The sequence below is a fragment of the Trichechus manatus genome, unplaced genomic scaffold (assembly GCF_000243295.1).
Source record: "Trichechus manatus latirostris isolate Lorelei unplaced genomic scaffold, TriManLat1.0 scaffold00058, whole genome shotgun sequence".
NCBI lineage: Eukaryota > Metazoa > Chordata > Mammalia > Sirenia > Trichechidae > Trichechus > Trichechus manatus.
This window is the reverse complement of record NW_004443994.1, coordinates 6,191,302-6,217,089: the sequence shown is the minus strand read 5'-3', so window position 1 is coordinate 6,217,089 and position 25,788 is coordinate 6,191,302. Positions and strand designations below refer to the sequence as shown.

The 25,788-nt window shown below is 35.5% G+C and overlaps 1 protein-coding gene across 1 annotated transcript in view; it reads left to right on the top strand.

Annotated features, from left to right (window-relative positions):
* HFM1 (helicase for meiosis 1) overlaps positions 1 to 25,788 on the top strand; it is a 105,201-nt gene that overhangs the window by 19,556 nt on the left and 59,857 nt on the right. The window contains exons 7-19 of the mRNA XM_023733415.1: positions 6,424 to 6,494; positions 6,965 to 7,097; positions 7,698 to 7,849; positions 8,457 to 8,534; positions 8,758 to 8,916; positions 11,193 to 11,393; positions 11,476 to 11,564; positions 12,332 to 12,375; positions 12,482 to 12,583; positions 12,987 to 13,132; positions 14,034 to 14,128; positions 17,169 to 17,302; positions 21,304 to 21,351. Of these exons, the coding sequence (XP_023589183.1) occupies positions 6,424 to 6,494; positions 6,965 to 7,097; positions 7,698 to 7,849; positions 8,457 to 8,534; positions 8,758 to 8,916; positions 11,193 to 11,393; positions 11,476 to 11,564; positions 12,332 to 12,375; positions 12,482 to 12,583; positions 12,987 to 13,132; positions 14,034 to 14,128; positions 17,169 to 17,302; positions 21,304 to 21,351 (1,452 nt within the window). The remainder of the gene's footprint in view (positions 1 to 6,423; positions 6,495 to 6,964; positions 7,098 to 7,697; positions 7,850 to 8,456; positions 8,535 to 8,757; positions 8,917 to 11,192; positions 11,394 to 11,475; positions 11,565 to 12,331; positions 12,376 to 12,481; positions 12,584 to 12,986; positions 13,133 to 14,033; positions 14,129 to 17,168; positions 17,303 to 21,303; positions 21,352 to 25,788) is intronic.

The following is a 25,788-nucleotide window of genomic DNA, read 5'->3' as shown; positions in this document are numbered from 1 at the left end:
TGATCAGGAACCGATGGTACTGAAGGACGAAGTCCAAGCTGCACTGAAGGCATTGACAAAAAACAAGGCTCCAGGAATTGACGGAATATCAACTGAGATGTTTCAACAAACGGATGCAGCTCTGGAAGTGCTTTCTCGTCTATGCCAAGAAATTTGGAAGACAGCTACCTGACCACCTGACTGGAAGAGATCCACATTTATGCCTATTCCCAAGAAAGGTTATCCAACCGAATTCCGAAATTAATAATATCATTAATATCACACGCAAGTAAAATTTTGCTCACGATCATTCAGAAGTGGCTGCAGCAGTATGTCGACAGGGAACTGCCAGAAATTCAGGCTGGATTCAGAAGAGGATATGGAACCAGGGATATCATTGCTGATGTCAGATGGATCCTGGCTGAAAGTAGAGAATACCAGAAATATGTTTACCTCTGTTTTATTGACTATGCAAAGGCATTCGATTGTGTGGATCATAACAAATTATGGATAACATTGCGAAGAATGGGAATTCCAGAACATTTAATTGTGCCCGTGAGGGAACCTGTACATAGATCAAGAGGCAGTTGTTCGGACAGAACAAGGAGATACTACATGGTTTAAAGTCAGGAAAGGTGAGCATCAGAGTTGCATCCTTTCACTATGCCTAGTCAGTCTGTATGCTGAGCAGCTGGACTATATGAAGAAGAACGGGGCATCAGGATTGGAAGAAGAGTCATTAACAACCTGCGTTATGCCGATGACACGACCTTGCTTGCTGAAAGTGAAGAGGAAGCACTTACTGATGAAGATCAAAGACCACAGCCTTCAGTATGGATTACACCTCAACATAAAGAAAACAAAAATCCTCACAACTGGACCAATAAGCCATATCATGTTAAACAGAGAAGAGATCGAAGTTGTCAAGGATTCGTTTTACTTGGATCCACAATCAACACCTATGGAAGCAGCAGTCATGAAATCAAAAGATGCATTGCATTGGGCAAATCTGCTGCAAAAGACCTCTTTAAAGTGTTGAAAAGCAAAGACGTCACCTTGAAGACTAAGGTGCGTCAGACCCAAGCCATGGTATTTTCAATCACATCAAATGCATACAAGAGCTGTACAATGAATAAAGAAGACCAAAGAAGAATTGACACCTTTGAATTGTGGTTTTGGCAAAGAATATTGAATATACCACGGACTGCCAAAAGAAGGAACAAATCTGTCTTGGAAGAGGTACAGCCAGAATACTCCTTAGAAGCAAGGACGGCGAGACTATGTCTTACGTACTTTGGACGTGTTGTCAGGAGGGGTCAGTCCCTGGAGGACATCATGCTTGATAAAGTAGAGGGTCAGCGAAAAAGAGGAAGACCCTCAACGAGATGGATTGACACAATGGCTGCAACAATGGGTTCAAGCATAACAACGATTGTGAGCATGGTGTAGGACCAGGCAGTGTTTTGTTCTGTGGTGCATCGGGTCGCTATGAGTCAGAATCAACTCGACGGCACCTAACAACAACAACAACAGTTGGAAAAACAGAAAATTTATTCCAGATATTGGGCAGTTGAGCCAGAGAAATCTAGGGGACAATTACTCTAATTCTGGGTATTCTGTTTTTCATCTGAAATATTTGCAAAGTATAGTAAGAAAATGTTTGCCTGACCACTTGTGAAAATTACCTCCAATGCAGATAACTGAATTGAGTTAGAATGGGAGGGGAGCAATAGTAGGGTTGTATATGGTAATATAGTAACTTCAGACATAGCCAGTCTTTAATGCTTCTGTTCAGCATGGTGTCTTAATCCCTGTTGAAGTTCCTTCTCTCTGGTGATCTAAATAAGGATGGGAACATAGGAAGTGAGTTAGCAGTGAGCAATTACAGATTGTTTCATTATCTGTATGATGGTAAAATTTTCTTATCTTTTGCTGGAAACCTTTCTGTAATGTGACAGACTATCTTTTTTAAGAATTTTATTTTAAAGATTTTCATGATATATTCGCACAGCTGAACAGTGGTTCTGTTGTCCAAGTCTGTTTGTTAGTTAAGACTATTGCCTACACTTATGTCCATTGATTTATTGTCCATAAAGCTCATTTGCTGCCAAACTCATCAAACTGCTACACTTTATTGTTTCCAAGTGTATATTTAAGGTGGGAGACTGAACACTATTGATGATAATTTGAAAGTTTGTGTACTATTTGGACACAAATTTATTTTCTGTTTCTCAGTATTTTACTGTATTTGAATCCTCAGGACAATTTGAATCCTCAGATTGATCTTGCCACAATACTCTTGTCGTTTTTAGTTCTACAGACATTTCCCCCCATTATTACATATAATTGCAGTGACACTGCTGAGAGTTCGTTGAATGAAAGGAAAAATTTGATATCAAGTGTTGATAGTTATAATAAATGATGTTAGCAGTCATGTTTTCTCATGAGCTAGAAAGGCTGATTCTACATCTACTCTGAATCAAAGATTCGTTTTCGTGAATATAAACTGATGTGGAAATGCCTAATGAGAGAAAAACCAGCATGATGGCCCACTTGTGGGCTTGTTACAAGTAAATATTTTATAGCAAGAGACATATTTTGAGGGAAAAATGAGATTCATTCAAAAGCTGATGGATTGACAAAATTAAAACTACATTTCTGTTTTGGCACAAATATTCTGGTACTCTGTACAACTGAAATTAAAATGAAGATTTTTAAATCTTATTTGCTTAACTTAATAAATGCAAACCTATATTAATGGAGTGCTTACTTTGTGCCAGGAATTGTTCTAGGTATTTGGGCTATATTAGTAAAAAAAACAGAATGCATACTTGCAGTTATAGAGCTTGCAGTCTTGGGATGGAAGTGGGAGACAGGATAGATCTGAACAATTGTAACAGTAAATAAATACGTCTTGTTGTATCTTAGAAGGTAATGGGTACTATGGGAAAAGGGAAAAGTAGAACAGGATAAAGTGAATTAAATGAGATATGCTGGGAGTGGAGGTTCAGGTTGAAGAATTAGATAGGGTGGTTAGGGTAGGCCTTGTTGATAAGTGAGATTTAACATTTGAAGGAGGTGAAAGAACCAAGGAAATGTGGGAGGAAGAACCATCTAGACAGAGGGAAGGCCTTACAGTAGAAACATAACTGATGTTTTTGAAGAACAACGAAGAGTCCAGTATAGCTAGAGGAGAGTCAGTCGGGGAGAAGAGTAATAGGACATGAAGTCAGAAAGATAAAGGGGGAACAGATCACATAGGGCCTTATAGCCATATACTTTGAGAGAAGGGGGGGATTTGAATAGAAGCAATACGATTTAAGTTTTAACTGGATCACTCTGGCTGCTCAGTTGAGAATAGACTATAAGGGGCAAGGGTAGGAACAGAGAGAGAAATTAGGAGATACTGTAATAATCTAATCCAGGTGAGGGATGATGATAACTGTACCAGGGTGGTAGAAGTAGATTCTGGATCTATGTATTTTTAAGGTAGAGCCAATAGGATTTGCTGAAATATTAGATGTGGAGTGTGAAAGAAAATAAATCAGGAATAACTCCATGGTTTTTGACTTGAGAAACTGCAAGAAATGGAATTGCCATTAACTGAGATGGGGAAGATTGTAGGTAGAACAGATCGTGGGGAGGGAGGATTGGGAATTATTTTTAAAAATATGTTAACTTTGAATGGGCAGTTGGATATATGAATTTGGAGTTCTGGGAAGAGACCTAGGCTGGAGATACCAATCTGGACCTCTAAAGCCATGAGATTGAATGAAATCATCAAAAAAATGCACATACACCCACTCCTCACTTATCAACATGCTTGGGTTCCAAACACTAGGTCATTATGCAAAAATCAGCATTATATAAAAATGAAGGATGACCAGATCAGATCAGAAAATATTGTGTGGGACACATATGTCCCTCTGGACCTGAAAAACAGAAAATGTAGGTGGGCGCTATGTATCTCACTGGTCATGAAAGGGTTACTGCCAGCTGTACATTGTTAATGTGCAGAATAGTCAAACATTAGATTTTTTACTATTGTCATAAAGGCAAAATGTCAGATAATGAGATAGTCGATAAGTGAAGAGTGTATATATATACACACATATATGCAGAGAGAGAGAGAAGTAAGATGTCCAAGGACTACTCTAGCTCTGTTCAATGTTGAGAGGCCAGGAAAAAGAGAAACTAGCAAAAGAAATTGAGAACAAGCAGCCTCTGAGATTAGAGAGGTATCCTAGAAGCCAAGTGAAGAAAGTGGGGATTATAGGGCAGAAGATGGGTAGTTTCCTGTAAATCGGGGGCTTCTTATGGTTGTGGTGACGAATATAAATGGTCATTATAGGGCATCAAATGAAATTAGTATGGTAGAATCAAGGTGGATATTGGTGGAGAAGCTGTGTATGTTGGAGGATACATAGAGAGGGATAAGTGTCAACGGCTTTCTTATGTCTTCATATGGACATACAACATACAAAATTCAAGCTAGTCTGTGTAGAGGATGTTTTACTTTAAGCAAAGGATAGAGAAGCAAGGGAGGCTCTCTTCTCTTAACACTTCTTAGGCTGTCAATGAAGGCTAGATCTTACTCTGAGTTTCAGGTTACCTCTTGATTCTTACTGATAAAGAGAGTAGGAGGCTTGGGAATGGTGGATTTTATTATGAATTTTCAATCCTATCATTGGAGAGATTTTAATGAGGTTTCAAAAGGGACTTTAACTTGAATTCCAGCTGACATTAACTGAAAACTATCTCTGAGTCAAGGAGCCCTGGTGACACAATGGTTAAGCACTCAGCTGCTAACTGAAAGGTTGGCAATTCAGACCCATCCAACAGCTCTGTAGGTGAAAGACCTGACATCTGCTCCTGTAAAGATTACAGCCTAGGAAACCCTATGGGCCAGTTCTGCTCTGCCACATGGGGTCGCTATAAGTCAAAATCGACTCAACAACACCTAACAGCATCGCTGAGTCAAGCACTATCATAGATTATCTATGAGCTAGGTTCTCTTAATAACCTCTGTCTTGGTTGGGTTCTCTAGAGAAGCAAAACCAATGAGACGTAATTATAAATGTATACAGAGAGATTTACTTCAAGGAATGGTCCATGTGATCGTGAGGGCTGGCAAGTCGCAAATCTGCAGGTCAGGTGACAGACACGCTGGAGACTTCTGCAGGCTTACATCCCAAGGTCTGGAGGCTCAGCAACAAGAAGAGTGCATGGTCCAGAGAGAGTGAGAGAGAGAGAGGGTGATCTGCCAGAAGAGAGAGAGAGAGAGCACTCTGCCAGAAAAGAGAGAGAGAGTGTGCTCTGCCAAAAGAGAGAGAGCGCTCTCCCAGAATATCCATTTATATTCTGGTGGCAGGCCACACCCACAAGGAAACTCCCCTTTCAACTGATTGGTTGATCACATCATGGAAAGTCATTACATTACATAACATTACAGAGCAGCAACCAGTTCCAGTATCTGTCAAACCACGGAGAATCATAGCCTAGCCAGGTTGACATATAAAATTAACCATCACAAGCTCCTTTTACAGAGAAGTTAAAAAACTTCTTACAGTTAGTAAGTGTGTACTGTATACTGCCTTTCCTATCACTCCAGCAATCCATCAGTTCCCGTATGTCTTCATACGAATATAATTGCTTAAATAATTGTTTATTTGTGTTCTCAGATATATCAGGTATCTGTGTTATCTCTCCTAATAGATTATAACAGCCTTTATTATAGGAACTCATTTTCTTCATTATTTACAGCTCCCTGCAGCTTTCTATTTCTAGAGATATATTCTGCAAGTAGGGTTTAATAAATGTAGGTGACAAATTGTGACTCAGACTAAGAGGAGTATCAGGTAAGTATAAATACCTCCCAAACTGGCAATAGACTTATCACCTTAGGTCTATTTTTCGTATCTAGTAATATTTTTTAACTTTCTGACAGGAGAAGGATGATGGAAATCATTCTTGTTGAGCCAATATAATGATAATCACAGTTAAATCCACTACTTAACCAAATTATCAAAAAACAAAGGGTTTCACAGTTAATTGACTAGAAACGTATATATCATCTAATAAAGCATAATCAACAGTTAAAAAGTGAACTTCAGAACATTAAAGAAGAGATAAAAATCAAGTGGTTTAGTCAAGATGAATAAGAAAAAGTAGTACTCTGGAAAAGATAAACTAGAAGCTTGTGTCTCTTCCATCAGATCTAACTTTTTTGTTTTGCCATAGGGACTTGACGAGTTCTCAGAATATGGAATATGACCGGGGACTAGAATAATTTGTTAATTTCCTTCCTAAAATGCCAAAATAGCAAATGTTAAAGCCTCATCATTAAATATTTTCAAAGTCAGTATTAAGTCAATTGAATTTTTAAATGAAAAGTAACCAATTTTTAAAATTCTGAAATATTTGGCTCCTTAATGTTATCCTAAGCGGCAAAATTTAGAAGTATTTTCAAAGAATTCCCATATTTCAACTATATACAGTCCAAGGCCTTTGATGATGTAAGTATTTTATTATAATTATTTATTTATCTGTCTCTTCTCACTAAATTGTGTCCTAAGGTTAGAGATTAGATTTCATTCATCTTTATGTCTCCCATGCCAAACTTAGTGATTGGTACGTTATAGGAGCTCAAAAATATATGTTAAATGAATGCACATGACTTCCATGGGTATGTTGATTTGTATTTATTAGATTTATAAAAAATTTCTCTGGAAGCTAAAGGTGTGATTTTCTGCTATGTCTAGCATATCACTTTGACATGTATAACAGGGTGATAAATTATTAATAGTGTTGTATATATTTGGGAGGAGAAAGTCTGGAGCAAAGTTATAATTCTAATCATTTTCAAAGTAAAAATGTTTGAACTGTTATTTCTTAGAGGCTTTTCTAAGTCATATTTTCTAACAAATTGAGAATGTGTGTGGAAATTCTATATATATAATATGATTGATTAAATTTTATTTTTTAGCTTCTTTACACAGATAGGAATTTCGTGATTTGTGCTCCTACTGGTTCTGGGAAAACTGTATTATTTGAACTAGCTATAACAAGATTGCTAATGGAAGTGCCATTGCCATGGTCGAACATTAAAATTGTTTACAGTAAGTATTTATATATTATAAAAGTGATGATTAATTACAGTAATGAAAGAAACAGTGACACAAAACATTATAATAAGTAAACTCAAGGGCAATCCATAGGAATTATTATTGGGTTTTCCTACATTTTTTGTAAGGACCTATCACAATTGATTTTGCCTGTTACCTTAGTTTCAAAACACGTTTTCCCAGAGCTATAACTAAAAAGTAATATATGAGATGAAAATTTGACCTCTACATGCTTATTTTGTAAAAGTCTGTCAAAATAAACAAATTTCTTAGTTTTTTTAGAAATAATTTTCATCAAAGTAGTATGCGCACATGGTTAAAAAAAAAAGAGTATCACAAAAGCGCTGATAGTGAGAAACAGTAATCTGCTACCATACCTCACTCATAGTCACACTTCCCAGAGGCAGTGACTTCTACTTCTATTTTAGTTCTTTTGATGATTATCTTTTATCTCTAAATAATATGCTTATTTTATTTTTAATTTACCAATATTAGCAATATTGATATTTTTAGCCTAACTTTATTAAGCAAGAGTTGTGAAAATAATTTTAAAATTGCACAGACATTCAAAATAAATATTTTATATTGTTATAGTGGCACCAATAAAAGCCCTGTGTAGTCAGCGTTTTGACGACTGGAAAGAAAAATTTAGACCAATAGGACTGATCTGTAAAGAACTCACTGGAGATACTGTCGTGGATGATCTGTTTGAGATTCAACATGCCCATATTATTATGACAACTCCAGTAGGTGTTATTTATAATTTATTATTTATTTCATTTATTAGAAAATACTTCTTTTCACTAAGAAAACAAAGGTAAAAGAAAATATAGAGCAGAGGAAATTTGCAATGTAAAGCAAAACAAAAACAGAAAAAGGACTAGCAGACTAGTATTCGGGGTATGTAAAGAATACCTGCAGATCAATGAGCAAAAGACAAATGACCAAGTAGGAAACATGCGTAAAAGATATGAATAGATAATTTTTAAATTATAGGCCATTCGTAATTATATATTTATTGCTTGTATTCTTTACCCAAGTATTATATGTTATATATAGTGTGTCTGTATGTGTATACACTAAGCTCTTCTCTCGGTAGAGCTTAAAATAGGTAATATTATTTTGTGGTTAAACTTAAAAACAATGAAACCTCACAGTTTTTTAAATACCTGCAAGACTGTCAGAATCCTTTAAATGCTTTTTAGTCTTTAATTTTTTTCCAGAATACTTTTAAGATGTCAACTCAAATATTGCCTATCATTTGTGGCATGTTACGTTAGAAATTTATTTGTGTATTAATAATATTTATTATAATTCCTTATGACAGTAAATCATTTGCATTTTGCTCTCTAGGAAAAATGGGATAGCATGACTAGGAAATGGAGAGACAACTCTTTGGTCCAGCTGGTTCGCCTGTTTCTCATTGATGAGGTAGTAAACACATCATTCACTTCCAGATATAAGCATAAAAAGACGATAGGATAGACAGAAAGAAACAAGACATTTGCAGCCAAACTAGATATCTATTTTATTCCTTCAAGCAGAAAATAAGCTCCTTTTATTAAGGAAGAATGTTAATATTATTTTACATTTTAATTGATTAAGTATATGTTTAGTTTTATAGCTAATGGTTGTTTCTTGGTTTCTTACATAGGTACACATTGTAAAAGATGAAAATCGTGGTCCCATTCTTGAAGTTGTAGTCAGCAGAATGAAAACTGTACAGTCTTTGTCTCAGACTTTAGAAAATACAAGCACTATTATTCCAATGAGATTTGTAGCTGTATCTGCAACAATTCCAAATGTTGAAGATGTAAGTTAGAATTTTAATCTCTTGGGGTTTTTTATGACTTGTGAAATATTTAGCCATTTGGTCTTATAGAAAATGATCTGTCAATCAGCTAATCAATTTAATAGAAAAGTGTGTTATAGAAAATTGTGGCTAGCTCCCATAGTTAAGGTATTATTAAGAACATAAAATTTGGTTGAGCCAGTTTAATAAAACATATTTTTGGTAAAAGTCTGTTGTTTGTTTGCATCTAGAAGTCTTAGTTTCATGGGCTCAGACACCTCATAATAACTTGATGCTTATACCCAGCTTACCTCTAGTTGTATAGCACTGTAAGGTGGAGAGTAAAAATAATTGCTTAGATGATTACCATCTACCCACCCCCAATTCGACGTGCCTGGCATTGTGGTAAGCACTAATGATAGATGTAAAGATGAAAATATATAGACCCTGCCCTTGAGTAGGATCTCAAGGCTGATGAGGAAAACAGATATTTAAGGAAATAATTGTATATAGTATTATACTTTCCATAATAGATATATATCCTAATTTTTTTCGTCAATTTTTAGGCAAGATTCTTGAAAAACAGACTGTCTCATTCTGTTAGCTCACTCCTATTTACTCCTCAACCTACTATAATATGGCTTTTTTACCTGCTCCTTCTTAGAAATTGATTTCACAGACATCTGCTATCATGTCTAATCCAGTGGAAATTTTTCTCTTTATCATTAATTTGGCATAATTAATCATTTTCTTATTTTTGAAGTGGCAACTGGTTTTTTTCATATATTCGAATATAAATATAGAAAATTTTAAAGTATATATAAACAGCAAAACAAAAACCCAATATATATATTTGCAGGTATATTCACGGAATCGTAATGTACATATTTTTTTATGACCTACATTTCCCCTACAAATATTACCATGTCATTAAATATTCTTTTCAATACTGTTTTTGTGATTTTATCATTATTTATTTATCTAATCCCCTACTGATGAAAGATTAATTTATTTCCTTTTTCTACTATTGTAAACAGTGCTGTATTAATATATCTTTGAAAACATTCATGATTATTTCCTCAGGATTAACTTCCAGGTAAAATAACTGATTCAAAGGTTATATAAAACTCTTAAGGACACACCCCCTTCAACAAATATTATATTCATTTACACTTCTACAAGCAGTCATTTTTCTGTATCCTAACACTGGATAGTATAATAATGAAATTATTATTGTTACTGTTATTTTAAAACACTTGTCAAATTTATTGTTTAAAATGATATCTTAATTTTAAAATTTGCACTTCTTTGATTTCTACTGAAGGAAATATTTTTAACATATTTATGAACTACTTTAAGCTCTTCTTTTGCACGTTGCCAGATCATATCCTCTACCTTTTTTTTCCATTGGGATACTAAACTTTTTCTTACCAATTTGCAAGCAATTATAACATGTCAGTGCTCTCTAATTTTTGAAACTCTCCCTCTGTGACAATCACTACTTTTGCAGTTGAGATTTATTAATCTTTCTTCAGTTCCTCTTCCTCTATTTTCGCCTAAATTAAGATCTTCATTCCTATCCTTCTGCCTTTCTCACACTGTAAATTCTTGTTATGATCTTCACTCAACCCATGATAGCCTTAAAAATATTTTGATATTTTCTTCCTGTACAAGAAATTCATGAATCCATCTTCTTACTGTCAAAGCAGTTGCCAGTTTAGTATCAAGGCATGAAGCCTGGGTACCAACCAAGCTATGTGAAGGTAAAGATTGCAGAAATTAAACTAAGGACTCTAGCATTGAGTCTGAAATGTGCTTTTGGGCCTGCCATCTCACAAGTGTTTATTAGTTCTTTCCTTAAAAATTGCCAGTCCTTGCCAGCCTAAGCCAACCATTACTTTGCTACTGTCCAGCTAGTATATAGGGTAATAAAAAAGTGTTAGCCATTTCCCAGCATAGCTCTGAAAAATAGTAAATAAATTGCAATGATGATGAAAATTTTAGTATCTATGCCAAAATCGATTTTAATTTTCAATATGAGTCTTAGAAGGTAAATAAAACACAATAGCAATAATTTGAAGTTTACCTTAGTGAAAAGTGATTATAATCTAGAATTACTGCTATCGATAGTACTTAACAGTATATCAATAGAATAGTATTAATGGGATATGTAATATTGAAAAAAAGTATTTGATTAATACTTTTATACCTTGACTTTAAAGTGGTCTATAATTGGGTTATTTTTAGCCAAAGAACTTTATTAAAAATTTTAATGTATATATGTCTATTATTTTCAGATTGCAGAATGGCTTTCAGATGGTGAGAAACCTGCTGTATATCTGAAAATAGATGAGAGCCACAGACCAGTGAAACTTCGAAAAGTAGTCCTTGGATTTCCCTGCAGTAGTAACCAAACTGAATTTAAGTTTGACTTAACCCTCAATTACAAAATCGCCAGTGTTATACAAACATACTCTGATCAGAAACCCACACTTGTGGTATGGATTGTTCATTCCTTATTTTTCAGAGTAATGGTTAGTTTTTAACATGATTAATACAAAATTATTAATTCATTTTCAGTTCTGTGCAACAAGGAAAGGTGTGCAACAGGCTGCTTCTGTTCTTGTGAAGGATGCTAAATTTATTATGAGTATGGAACAGAAACAGAGGTATATTTTTTTCATCTTTTTTTGGAGGTAGAAGGACTTTTACATGAGATAACTGGATTAGTCCCTTAATCTTGGACAGGTTATTTGACCTCTCCAAGCCTCAGTTTCCTCATCTGTAAAATAAAGATAATAGCAAATTTGAACATTAAATGAGATAATGAACCTCAGCACAGCTGTGATCCTATCTTTATTTCATTGCCCGTGTTCTTGAAAGATGATGTTTATTGTTGTCTTCCTTTCTTTCCTCACTTTCAATCCAACATCTGTTGTCATCTTTCACTAAAACTGCTTTGCTAATTGATATCTTCGGAAACTCTAACATATTTGACAACTCACACTTTCTTTAAAAACCCTGGACTCTGTACTTCCATGATCATCCTCTGCTGATTTTCTTTCTACTTTGCTGGCCTCTCGTTCTCAGTCCCCTTTTCACCTCTTCTTCCAAACTCTTAAATTCTGACATTCTCAGGGTTCCATCCTAGGTTCATGCTTCCTCATTCCATACTCCTAGATGATTGCGTCTACTCCAGGGTTCAAAAAATATATTTATACGCATGTTTAAGGTTCAGTATTACAGCTTATAAATTAGGGACTCTTGAATATGAAAGTTAGAAATTCCTTACTTCTTAGAAGATAGTTTTCAGATAATAATATTGTGAAAATCTTTTGATGTCTGTAAGCTTCAAAATACTTAGTTAATAAATTATTTCACATTTTTATGATATTATCAGGAATAATAATTAATAATTTTATTATATTTTAAATAGGCTACAGAAGTGTGCAAATTCCGTAAGAGATTCAAAACTGAGAGGTAGGTTTATAGGTAAATTTTGAATAGTATTTCAGGTATAGATAAAAGGAATCAGTTACTGATGAAATATTAACAATAAATAACAGATTACATATTTCTGTTGTAGATATTGTCATACATGGTGTTGCTTATCATCATGCTGGTATGGAGCTGCCAGATAGAAAAGTAGTTGAAGGAGCTTTTACTGTTGGAGATCTACCAGTTCTTTGTAAGTAAAACATATTCTTGTGGGTATTATAAGGTATTTTGGGAAAATTTTAAGAGGCAAAAACCTTTAGTACTCTAACTTATTTCTGCTTTTCTTCCAAGAATCTAAAGTTATATAACTATCCATATATATACTTGTGACAGTAAACTCTTTGGCAATGTTTAGTTCTTTATCTTGTTACTGAATATAGTGCATATTTAAAAGTAAGAATTGAATAGTTTTTTGGTTTTAAGATGTGGTATTGTTTTAGGTTTTAAAGTTCTTTTTGTCCTTCTTTTCTAAATTTGCTATTTATGATTTTTATTACTTTTATAATATGAGGGGGAGGACCTTAAAAAGAAAATGTCTTCCTGAAATAATAAAGTTATATGGTTTGAAATGAATATTCCTTAATCTGATGCAGTTACTACCAGTACTTTAGCTATGGGAGTAAATTTGCCTGCTCATCTAGTAGTTATAAAATCTACAATGCATTATGCTGGAGGAATGTTTGAAGAATACAGTGAAACAGATATTCTACAGATGATTGGTAGAGCTGGTCGACCTCAAGTAAGTAACAGGAACTTTGCTTTTTGTAACTCATTTTAAATACATGATAAAAACAAACAAGCAAAAAAAGTTTTTATGTACTTTTGGTGAACAAAAAGTTAGCATTTCATGCTAGATTCGATTTAAAACTAAATGTACCTGAGAAAATCTATTCTAACAGCAACAGAAGTAAAACAAGTCTCATTAACCAGGCATACTCCTGCCACTCCCTCTAAACTCCCATTGGTTGATTGAAGGGATGGGCTTATGAATGGATAAACTGTTAAAAGACATTTTTGGTTTTGAGTTTTGTTTATTTGTTTTGTATTGTGAACGTGGATGCTATTGACATTTTGGGTGAAACAGTTTTTCATTGTGCATTGCAGAACGTATATCATGCCTGGGTCCTGGCACTAAATGCCAGTAGGTATCTCCAGGCATTAATATGACAATAAAAATATCAGCCCATACACGTTTCAAAACATAACCTACTCTGACAAATACTTGAATAATAAAGTTATTTCGATAGGTACTAAGGGAACATTTAGGAAGAATATCTTTTCAAAGAGTCTCAAAATATTGTTAATACAAATTATAATTTTTATAGGATAAATTAGACTGTATTTAAATTACTCAGAATCCTGCAAGTTCTATCCAATTATCTAAACTTGTTTTGATTTTACCACTGCCAAAGTTGTGTTACACTGAAACCAAAGTAGTACTTAAAGTTATACTCTTAGAAGGTTTTAAAATTACATTTTCAGATAACATTTCAAAATCAGAAGAGTTTTTTAGTCCTTTTTGACCTGTTGTTCAAGACAAGGGAACTGTTCAATATGAAGTGAAATTCTTGAGTTATTGAAGAGAACTGGTATGAATGTGTGGTCTTCTTTACTAAATTTCTCTGTGTATTCTTTTTCAGTTTGATAGTACAGCTACTGCAGTTATTATGACTCGGTTAAGTACAAAAGAGAAGTACATTCAGATGTTAGCTTGTAGTGACACTGTAGAAAGCAGGTAATACAAAAAATTTCCAAAAAGATAATAATGTTAATACAGTCTATTTTTTTTCTTGTAATAATATTAAAGGAAAATTTGGTTTGGGAGTTTCCTAAGAATATTTTCTTGACACTTTTCAACAATTATAACAAAATTGTTTGTGTCCTTTTAAGGAGGTCTTATTTATCTAGAGCTGCTATAACAGAAATAACACAAGCCATTGGCTTTAACGAACAAATCTATTTTCTCATAGTTTAGGAGTCTAGAAGTCCAAATTCAGGGTGCCAACTCTAGGGCAAGGCTTTCTCTCTCTGTTGGCTCTGAAGGAATGTCCTTGTCTCTTCTGAGCTTCTGCTCCTGGATGATCTTCATGTGGCTTGTCATGTCCTTTCCCATCTCTGCTTGTTTAATCTCTTTTATATCTCAAAAGAGATTGAATTAATATACACCCTACACTGATCCTGTCTCATTAACATAACAAAGACAACCCATTCCCAAATGGGATTATAGCCACAGGCATAGAGGTTAGGATTTACAACACATATTTTGGGGGGACACAATTAAATCCATAACATTCCACCCCTTGCCCCCTCCCCAAATTCATATCCTTCCCACATGCAAAACACATTAACCCCATCACATCATCCCAAAAGTCTTAAATCAACTCTGAGTCCCAAATCTCTTCTTCTGAATCATCTAAATCAAATATGGGTGAGACTTTAGGCATATTGCATCCTGGGGCAAAATTCCTCTTCATCTGTGAACCTGTGAAATCTAGATTACAAGTTATCTGTTTCCAAAGTACAATGGTGGAAGAGGCACAAGGTAAACATTTCCATTACAAATGGGAGAAATTTGAGGGAAAGAAAGGATAACAGTCACCAAGCAAGTCCAAAACCATGCAGAACAGTTTACATTAGCTCTCAAGCCTTGAAAATAATCCTCTGTTCTCTGAGAACATCTGGGCAATGGCCCTACCCTCCAGGCTCTGGGAGTGAGCCACATTCTCTGGATTCTGGTTAGAGGCCCCTCAGCCCTGGGCTTCAGCTTCGCCTTCCAGGCCCACTGGGGTATCGACTCTGCTCCCTTGGCTTTGGGTGGCCCCATTCTCCTAGTCTATCTGAGTAGCCATCCCATCCCCTCGGCTCTGGCAGGCCCCATTCTTCTGTCCCTTGGGCATGGTGGTCCCATCCCTTCAGCTTTGGGCAGTGGTCCCATCCCTCTGGCACACCTTAATGGCAGTCCCACACTCTGGAACCGAGTTGACGAAGGCCTGACTCTTTGAAACCTAAGAGACTGTGACCTCCCTTTGAGATCCAGGAGACTGTGACTCCACACTTTGAAACTGAGAAGGCTTTGCTTCCCGTGCTCCTTCCAGTAGTTCTTCTGATTGTCAAGCTGCCCCAGGGATGGCCATTTTCTTTTTTGGGAGGACAACAGATATGGCGCCTTTGGCCTGTTTCCTGCCTGTAGAATTCCAAGAGGCAGACAGTTTTCTTTCCTTTTGTCCTGCCTCTGACCCCTTCAGTCTAAGCTGATGAGTTTTCTGCTGTGGTAGTTGGTTAGATCCATCAGTCACAGGCTTAATATCTTTAACAAAAGATTATGTAGCCATGTCCTTGGTGAAATTTCTAGGACACATGTCCTTAGTTTGTATAACAGAGTTTTCCCAATCTTTAAGTTCTGTTTTCATTTTACACAGTTCAGATTTAAGTCCACCTCTTTCCTCACATGTTTTACTATAAGTAGCAAGGAGAAACAACATGGCCCCTATAAGATCTTGCTTAGAGATCTCCTCAGCCAGATATCCAGGTTCATCACTTACAAGTTCTACCTTCCACCAAATATTTGAACTTAATTCAGGCAAGTTCTTTGCTACTGCATAAAAAGCATCACTCTTCCTCCATTGTCGAATCACATGTTCATCGTTTTCTTTTAAAGCCTTCCCAAAAGCACATTTAACGTCCACATTTCTAGCAACATTCAGTTGCTTATGCCATATGTATTCTCTAAGATGATAGAATTTCTCTATAGCTCTCCTCATTTCCTTCTCAGCCCTCACCAGAATTGCCTTTGATGTCCATAATTCTACCAACAGTCTCTTCAAGGCAATCTAGGCTTTTACTATTAGGTACTTCAAAATTTCTTCCAGCCCCTACCCATTACGCAATTCCAACATTTCCACATTGTAGGTACTTGTTAGATCAGCACCCCCACATCTTGGTACCAAATTCTTAGTTATCTAGTGCTGCTATAACAGAAATACCACAAATGGGTGGCTTTAACAAACAGAAATTTATTTTCTCACAGTGTAGGATACTAGAAGTCTGAATTCAGGGTGCCAGGTCTAGGGGAAGACTTTGTCGGTTCTAGAGGACAGTCCTTGTCTCTTCTGAGCTTCTGCTCCTGGGTGATCTTCATGTGGCTTGGCATTTCTCTTCCCCCATCTCTGCTTCTTTCATTGCTTGTTTGATCTGTTTCATATCTCAGAAGAAATTGACATAAGACACACCCTACACTAATTCTGTCTCACTAACATAACAAAGACAACCCTTTCCCAAATGGTATTATAACCACAGGCATAGAGGTTAGGATTTACAACACGTATTTTAGCGGGGGACACAATTCAATTCATAACAAAAAAATTTAATAGTTAAAAGAAAAAAAAGACAACAGAGTAGTTTTATTCAACAGTGATCATGCAGTAGCATGGGTCCTTGTTATGTAAGAGGAGGAATATCATTTCACGTGTCTTCACATCTTTAAAATTTGTTTAGTAATAGAGTGATAGGCAATCTGGGACTTTATAGGAATGTATTTGATTATAATACTCTTGTAATCTGTCTTCTAGAGCCGTAAAGTAGAGAAGAACCCACAACCTTTTTAAAAGTTGAACTCACTTTTTAAGATTTCCTGTTATTATTTTTGTTATAAAGTTATGTTTTATGAATTATTCAAGTAGTAATGAGCATAGTTTGAATTATCGAAGTTAAAAAATTAAAAGTTTTGGCATTGAAAATGTGTGTTACTAATGCAAAGTTTTTTTTTTTCCTATTAGTTTGCATAGACATCTTATTGAACATTTAAATGCAGAGATAGTATTACATACCATCACGGATGTGAGCATTGCTTTGGAATGGATACGATCAACCTTGCTTTATATCAGAGCCTTGAAAAATCCATCTCATTATGGTTTGTTACCTTGACTTGGAAAAGTAGTAATTTTTTTAATCCAGTTGGGCTTATATTTATTCTAATATATTACAGAACAGATTGCAAAAACTGATAGGTAACAGAAATCCAAAGCAACAGTCACAAATACATTTAGTCACAAATATGTTTAGAGGCAAGAACAGACAAAAGTGAGAAATCTTTTTGTGCTTTATTTCTAGTCTTTCAATGATGTTTGAATTCAGTACCATTAAAAATAAAATATAATACAGACCTTTTAGAAAAAAAGTTCAACTCCAAGAAAAGCAATAAAAAGGCCTACAATTATTTAAAGTAATTTAAAGTTAACGAAAAGTCTTGAATTTTGTCTATACTTTGTGTTCAACAAGTCTTTTTCTGTGAATTTAGGACTGTTCATTTTTCAGTTTATAAGAAATCAACATATATTACTACTAGTGCTTCTGGAATTTTCATCCCATTTCTAAAGCTAACACACATCTGGTTATGTTTTTTATAGAGGATTCTATCATATGGTACAGGTTTTAAAATAAAAATACTTCGGATTGTTGAATAACAAATTAAAACCTGACTCATTGCCATACCATTCTAATGTACACAATTTAAAAACTTTCAGGTCTCCAAGGATAATATAAACTTTTATTAAAAGGTTACCTATATAAGTATCATTTTAAAATTTGTTTTTTGACTAGGTAATATATTTACTTGGTTCAGAAATCCTACAGTATAAAAATGCATGCAGTTAAAAACCTTTCATCTCTATATATCCCATCCACATAGATGCTCAGGTCCCATCTCTTCCCCTCTCCTTCCTCGTCTCTATAATCATTGGTATACCTTTTTTTAAAAAAAAATAATAATAATCCTCATATTTTTGCATATAAAAGCAAGTAAGAAAATGTAATTTTATTTTTCTACCTTTGAAAGAAATGATGACAAACTATATTAGTTTCTATAGCTGTGTACCAGATTGCCCCCAAAACTTAGTGGCTTGAAACAACAAACATTTATTATTTCACAGTTTATGAGGGACAGGCATCTGGGAGTGTCTTAGCTGGGTTATTGTGGGCCAACGTCTCTCTTGAGGTTGCAACCAAGATGTCAGCCATCTGAAGGGTTTCAGTCACCTGAAGGCTTTCTTGAAGGTGGAGGATTCTTTTCCAAGAAGGCTCACTCACAGATATATTGGTGAGAGGCCTCAGTTCCTCCCGAACTGTTGGCAGGAGGCCTCAGTTTCTTACCATGTGGACCTCTCCTTATGACATGGCAGCTAGTTTGCCTCAGCACAAGTGATCCATGACCAATAGTGACAAAGGTGGAAGCTGCAGTACCCTTTTATGACCTTGTCTCTGAAGTCACACACTGTCACTTCTGCTTTATTCTGTTTGTTGGAAGAAAGTCACTAAGTCCTGGCCATACTCAAGGGGAGAGGAATTAGACTCACCTCTTGGAGGGAAGAGTATCAAAGAATTTGTGAGCATATTTGTGAAACTATCACTGTTTTACTATTCTGCACCTTCCTTTTTTTCCTTAATATATCTTGGAAGGTTTTTTTGCATTCGTTAATAGCCAAATAGTGTTGCATTTTATCTATGTAACATGATTTATTCAAGCAATCTCCTGTTGATGGGCATTTGCGTTTTTTATATAATGCAAAAAGAAACTTCGCATTTTTCACCTGTGAGTCTGCCTGTATCAGATTCCTAGAAATGGAATTCCTGGGTCTAAACCCTTTGCCATTGAGTCCATTCCAACTTATGACGACCCCGTGTGTTACAGGGCACAACTGAGCTCCAGAGGGTTTTCTTGGCTGTAATCTTTACTGAAGCAGATCACCAGGCCTTTTTCTACAATGCCTCTAGGTGGATTTGAATCACCAATCTTTTGGTTAGCAACCAAGCCCAAACCGTTTGCGCCACCTATTGCCAAATTGCTACCTTAATGGCTTACATAGCCACCAGCAATGTTTGAGAGTGCCGTTACACCTTCTCCTCACCGATTATCTTGTTACCCAACATTTCACATTTACGACAATAGTAAAAAAATCTACTATCTGACTAGTTTGCACATTAACAATGTACCTCTGGTAGTAACGAATGCAAAGATGTGAGGTGAGAGTAACGCTGGCTGTGACGGTTAAGGTTATGTGTCAGCTTGGCTGGGCCATGATTCTCAGTGGTTTGACAATTATGTAATGATATAATTTGTCAGCTATGGAATGATGTAGTCATCCTCCATTTTGTGATCTGATACGGTCATCCTCCATTTTCACATAATGCTGATTTTGCATAACGACCTGATCTTTGGAAACTAACCATGTCGATAAGTGAGGACAGGGTGTCTCTTTCTATTTAACTTCACCTCCAGGGTGTGTACTTTTGGATTTCTATTAATATTATGTGTGAATAATTATATCTCTATATGTTTAATTTGCTTTTTTTTTTCATTGTTAGTTATATTTGTAGGTTGTTTTGTATTGAGGTATAATTTACAATAAATTACACAAATCTTATGTATAAAGCTCAATAAAGTTTTATATATGTGTGTATAGATATGTATACACACATAGCCACTGCCCAGATCAAGATGTAGAACATTTCCCAGGCAGTTCCCTCATGCCCCTTCCCTGTCAATATCCACTCCGAGAAGTAAATGCTATTCTGACTTCTGTTGCTGTAGGTTAGTTTTATCTATTCTCTTGAACTTCATATAAATGGAATCATATAGTATTTTTTATGTCTGGCTTTTTTTTATTAACATAATGTTTATGAGATTCATCCATATTTTGGAGTACATCAATAGTAGCTTGTGCGTTATTATTGTACAATATCCAGGTGTGTGAATATACCACAGTTTAATTATCCATTCACTTGTTAATGAACATATGAATCATTTCCAGTTCTGGGCTATAATGAATAAAGCTACTATGAACATTCTTCTATATAGAATATTTTTGGTGGAAATGGGCTTTCATTTCTCTCGGATATATACCTATGAGTAAAGTGGCTGTGTCATAGGGTAGGTCTATGACCTATATTTAGTTTCAGTAGATATTTCCAAATACAGTAGTTTTGTAAAGTGAACCAGTTTACACTATTAACAGCAATGTATGAGAGTTCTAGTTATTCCACATCCTTGCCAGCAGTTGGTTTAGTCAGTCTTTTAACTTCAGTCATTGTGTGTGTGTAGTTGTTTCTTATTGCAATTTCATTTTGCATTTTCCTAATGAGTACTGGCACTAAGGATGTTTTGATATGTTTATTGGCCATTTGGATGTCCTGTTTTGTGAAGAGCCTGTTCAAGTATTTTATCCATTTTGAAATTAAGTTGTTTTTTTCTTTTTATTATTAATGTATGCATTTCTTTATATAGTCTGGATAAAAGTCCTTTGTCAAGTATATGTATTCAGTTCTCTTCTCCCAGCCTATTGCTTACCTATTCACATTCTTAAGGAATCTTTTGATGAACTGAAGTTCTTAATTTTAATAATGCTACTCTGAACACTCTTGTATATGCCTGTTGGTACACATGTGCACATGTACCTGTGGGTATGTGCCAAGGGGTGAAATTATTGTGTTATTGGATATGTGTAGGTTCAACCTTAGTAAATAACAGTTCTCCAGAATGGTTGTGTTACCAAACACTTATTTATAGGAACATCCATTTTATAATGAAAGCCCATTAAAAAAATAATAATCACTTGACAGAAATTTGCTATGTGTAAAACATTAGAAATTTGTTCTACACTATTCTTGTTAAAATACAGCATTCCTGGTCACTATTATACAATAAGATAAGCAAAAAACAGTTGCATATTGAAAGAATTTTACAATAGTGGTTATTTCTTATAAGTATTTAAGCCTTGTTTGAACTCATTAAGCTATTTTTTTTTTCCTTATATGACATTTAATGAGGCTACTCTTCTCAAGTTAACTGGGGTAAGCCTATAAAGATGAATTAAATCCATTCTATTTTATTTTTATAAATTTTAATGTCTTATGCAGGTTTTTCACGTGGATTGAACAAAGATGGAATTGAAGCAAAATTACAAGGTTAGATGTGTTTCCTTCTAAAACAAAATTATGTTCTGTAAATTTTAGTGAGAAAGGTCGGTTACTTTGAAGGTAAGAATACCCTTTTGAAAATTATTTTTTAATAAATAACCTTGTTTGTAAAAAATGTGTACATAGCGAATGTATCAGTCAGGGTTCTCCAGAGAGACAGAATATATATATTCTGGATTTATTTCAAAGAATTGGCTTATACGATTGTGGGAGCTGATAAATCTGAAATCTGTAGGGCAGGCCGGCAGCAGGCTGGAAACTCTTGGGCAGAAACTGATGCTGCAGTCTTGAGGCAGAATTTTTCTTCCTGAAGGAAACCTCAGTTTTACTTTTTTTAAGGCTTTTCAGCTGATTAAATGAGGCCCACCTACATTATGGAAGGTAATCTCCTTTATTTAAAGGCTTTTCAGCTGATTCAGATGAGGCCCACCTACATTATGGAAGGTGGTCTCCTTTACTTAAAGTCAACTGATAATAGATGTTAACCAAAAATCAAATCCAAACCCATTGCCATCGAGTTGATTCCGACTCATAGCGACCCTCCCTGTAGGATTTCCAAGGCTGTGAATCTTTACAGAAGCAGACTGCCACATCTTTCTCCTGCAAAGCAGGCTGATGGAATCAAACTGCCAGCCTTCTGGTTAGCAACCAAGTGCTTTAACCACTGCACCACCAGGGCTCCTCGAAATTAACCACATCTGCAAAATACCTTCACAGCAACACCTAGATTAGTGTTTGAATAACTGGATACTATAGCCTAGCCAAGTTGACAAATAAAACTAATATTCACAATGAATTACCTCTTTCTTACACATAAAAAGTACATGTACTTTTTTCTAAATTAATCTATTTATTCATATCAGAATATCTTCCTTTTTGTAATATGTTAACTTGATTTATTTGATTTTTACTTTATAAATTATCTTGGTCTTTGAAAATGTTATTTACAGATACACAACTCTTTATTAGTTTAATTTTAATTTAAAGTATAAACCTAGGTTGATTATGGGCATCTTATCCCAATCTGTACCATGATGTATTTCTGCCAAACCCCCAGTTTATTTTTCAGTTGATCACTCGGTGTTTCATTACCTATCTTTTAAAATTGAAAATATTGTAAGAAATTTATTAGGATTAGAAATTACTGCCTCTTCATTTTATTGAGACTCCCTTTCAGTAAAAGAAAAAGGAATATTATATCCACTAAAAGTATGCAGCCAACTCTAATTTATTCTTTAATAAATGACAAAAATGCAAAAATAAGGATGAAGCAGTAAAAATATACTTTTGAAACATGGGCTAAACAATGGCATATATATACATAATGATGCTATTGAGGTACAGACCTATAAAATGTTTGTATTATCCTCTATTTTTTGCCAACTTCTGTAATGGAATTTTTCAAGTAAAATAATGTATTTATTATAATGGATCAAATACATACCAGAAATCAGAAAGTCCAAGATATATTTTCTATATTCTGACTAACTGAAGTGTTTTATCTTTTGTTAAATTAGCAGAATCACAGTTCATATTTCTCTTATTTTCAGTCCTTCTAGGTGTAGCTTAGTTTTACATGTAAAGGAGCATAGCAAAATCCATTATGTAATGGGATATAAGGTTTCAGTATTCTAAAATCCATTGTTCTTCTGTTCAATTCTGACACAAACTGCAGTACAGCTTTTCTGACCCTACCTACCTGGAGTTAGGTCAGATTTCACACATTAAGGGCACAGTCCTCCAGACTTCCAAGTCTGCCCAAGACTTCAGCACCAGCCACAAGCTCAAGGGTTCCCAGACCACTTGCACTTCTGACCAATTGGTTACAAATTTAAGGTTCACACTACTCCTTCAGGAACAAGGTCTAATCTCAAGGGTCCCCAGGACATCCATACTTCTGACCAGCTGGCTACAAATTTGGGGGTCCTTACTACCCTCTCAGGTTCAATAATTTGCTAGAATGACTCACAGGGCTTAGCGAAGTGCTATATTTATGATTATAGTTTTGTTATAAAGGATACAAATCAGAACCAGCATAAAGAAGTGTCAAAGAAGAAAATCTCATACTCTGTTAGGAGTGAAAAAAAAAGGAGTTTTATTGAGAAATAATACAGCTTAAGCTGGGCAGTGCTAAGTGAAAATACAAAGCACTTCAAGTAGAGAGAGGCTATGTACATAGAGAACAAAGAAAAGGTTTGCTCCTAAATGATTGATTATAGATAAGATGAGCTTCAGCTTGAAGTCCTTTGAAATGTAAAGGTCGGCCACTTGGCTAGGAGTGAGTGAGTTATCGCCTAGATGAGTGGTGCCAGCCAGTTCAGTTATACATGATTGCAGTTGGTAACACATTTTTCCTGGGAACAAATTGTTTACATCTTGACACATTTTTCCCATGGTTTGTATCCTAGCCTTTTGTTTCCTGGGAGTGCATCTTTGTTCTGCCATTCTAATGTCTGACATGAGTGCCCCAGTTTGAAACTTTTCTGTTTACAGAAGAGACTCATAGGGCAAGGTCTGGGAGAGTCCCAAATGTGGAACTTCTGTGTTCCCAGGGATGTGTTATCCTCCTGCTTTATTTTTGCCTATCACCAATCAGGAAGTTTACCCACACTTTGGTGTTCAGAGTTTTTATTGGGATGTCCTTACATAAGCATGATTGATTGAATTATTGGCTATGTGATTGAACTCCATCTCCAGTCCCCCTCCCTTCCTAGACGTCTGGCTGGTAACACATAGTGAGTTGTTCTGACATGGCTAGCCTCCACCATGAGTCATTCATTAGCATAAACTGTTATGTGTGTCCTCCATGAATAACAAAGACACTCCAATCCTCTGGAAATCCCAAGGGTTTAGAGGTTGTCTCCTGGGAACTGGAGACAAAAACCAAATTCTTTGGGTAAAGTAATTTTCACCCTACAGGTATCCTTGGAGGCTGCCTTAAATCTCTCAGGAAGGGTCTTCAAGATAGAGAATGCTGTTTCCTAAACTTGACCATAATTAATTGTTTAGTATCCTCCAGAAACTCCCCATGACATTTAGAATAAAGTCCAGATTTTCACCAGAGCCCACAAGTCCTGCTTGATATCTCCCTATTTCTCTGAGTTCATCTCTTACCACTCTCCCCTCTTTTATTCCACTCTAGCTAAATTGGCCTTCTTACTGTTCCTTTAATACACTAAGGTTGTTCCCACATCAGGGCCTTTGCCCTGTGTTCCTTATTCTTGGGACACTTCTCACGTATTTTACATGGCCCACACCTTCATTTTACTCAGGTCTCTGCTCAAATATTAACTCCTCAAAGAGGCTTTCCTTGACTGTATTTAAAACCACCTTTACTGAGAGGAAGGCAAAACAGTTTTTATGTTGTTGTTATTGTTGCTGTTTTTCTTGTTATTAGAAAAGTTCATTTTGAAATTTAAGGTAACTGTGTTAGTTTATGTCATAAATTATATAGCTTTTTTTCAGAAAAGCTTAAAAAAATCTACTGACATCATTCTCTAGGTCCTTTTTCAGCTTTATCTTTCTTCAGAGTACCTTTCACTACTTGAAAATATACTATTTATTATTTGTTCGTTGAAGACTTTCTTTAGTAAAATGTAAGTTCTACAGAGGAGGAATTTTGTGATGTTCACTGTGGTAATCTTAGAGCTTAGAATAATGAACAGTTGTAAACTTGGAATTGTAAGCATTATTCCTTGACTGATTAATGGAATGTCCGTTAACTTAATAATGGCTAATTAAGAAAATTAGCAAAGACTTCTGCAGCCTTACTTAATCAAGCCTTTTAAACTATCAAGCTGCCTAAGCAATGTTTGTTAAACTAAAATATCTCCCAAAGAACCTCACCTTCTAAGGGCTGCGTTTTTGTGAGCAGCTACTCTATTTAGGATTGAACAGATTATGATATTCCCACTGTCTTCCCTGAACTATCCCAAATCTCCTGGGCTTTAGCATGGAGCAGAGAGAGCAGTCACAGCAGCAGGCTACTACAGTTGCTCGGATCCCCATCAATCAGTGAGCATGAGCTTGCATTGCTTCCTGTTCAGAGATTCCTTCTAAGTAGCAAGGGTGACATATTCAGAGATGTGGAAGTAATATTAAAAGCATCAGCTAAAGTGAGACTAATGAGGTGTAGGAGTCCAGTGACAAGGGCCGGAGGGCAGAAGGGGACAAGGAAGCTGGTGGTGGGGAACACAAGGTTGAGTAAGGATATTGTTGATGTGTTGTGAGATTGTTGGCCATTGTCATAGGGCAGCATTTGTAGTAACTGTTGAATGAGAGGCTATTTTGTTCTGTAGGCCTTCGTCTTGAGTGAGAGTGGCGGCACAGTTGGAGGAGCGTAGTCAATGTCACTGAACTGTGTATGTAGAAATTTTTGAAACGGTGTGTCTTTGGCTATGTGTATTTTCACCAAAAAAAAAAAAA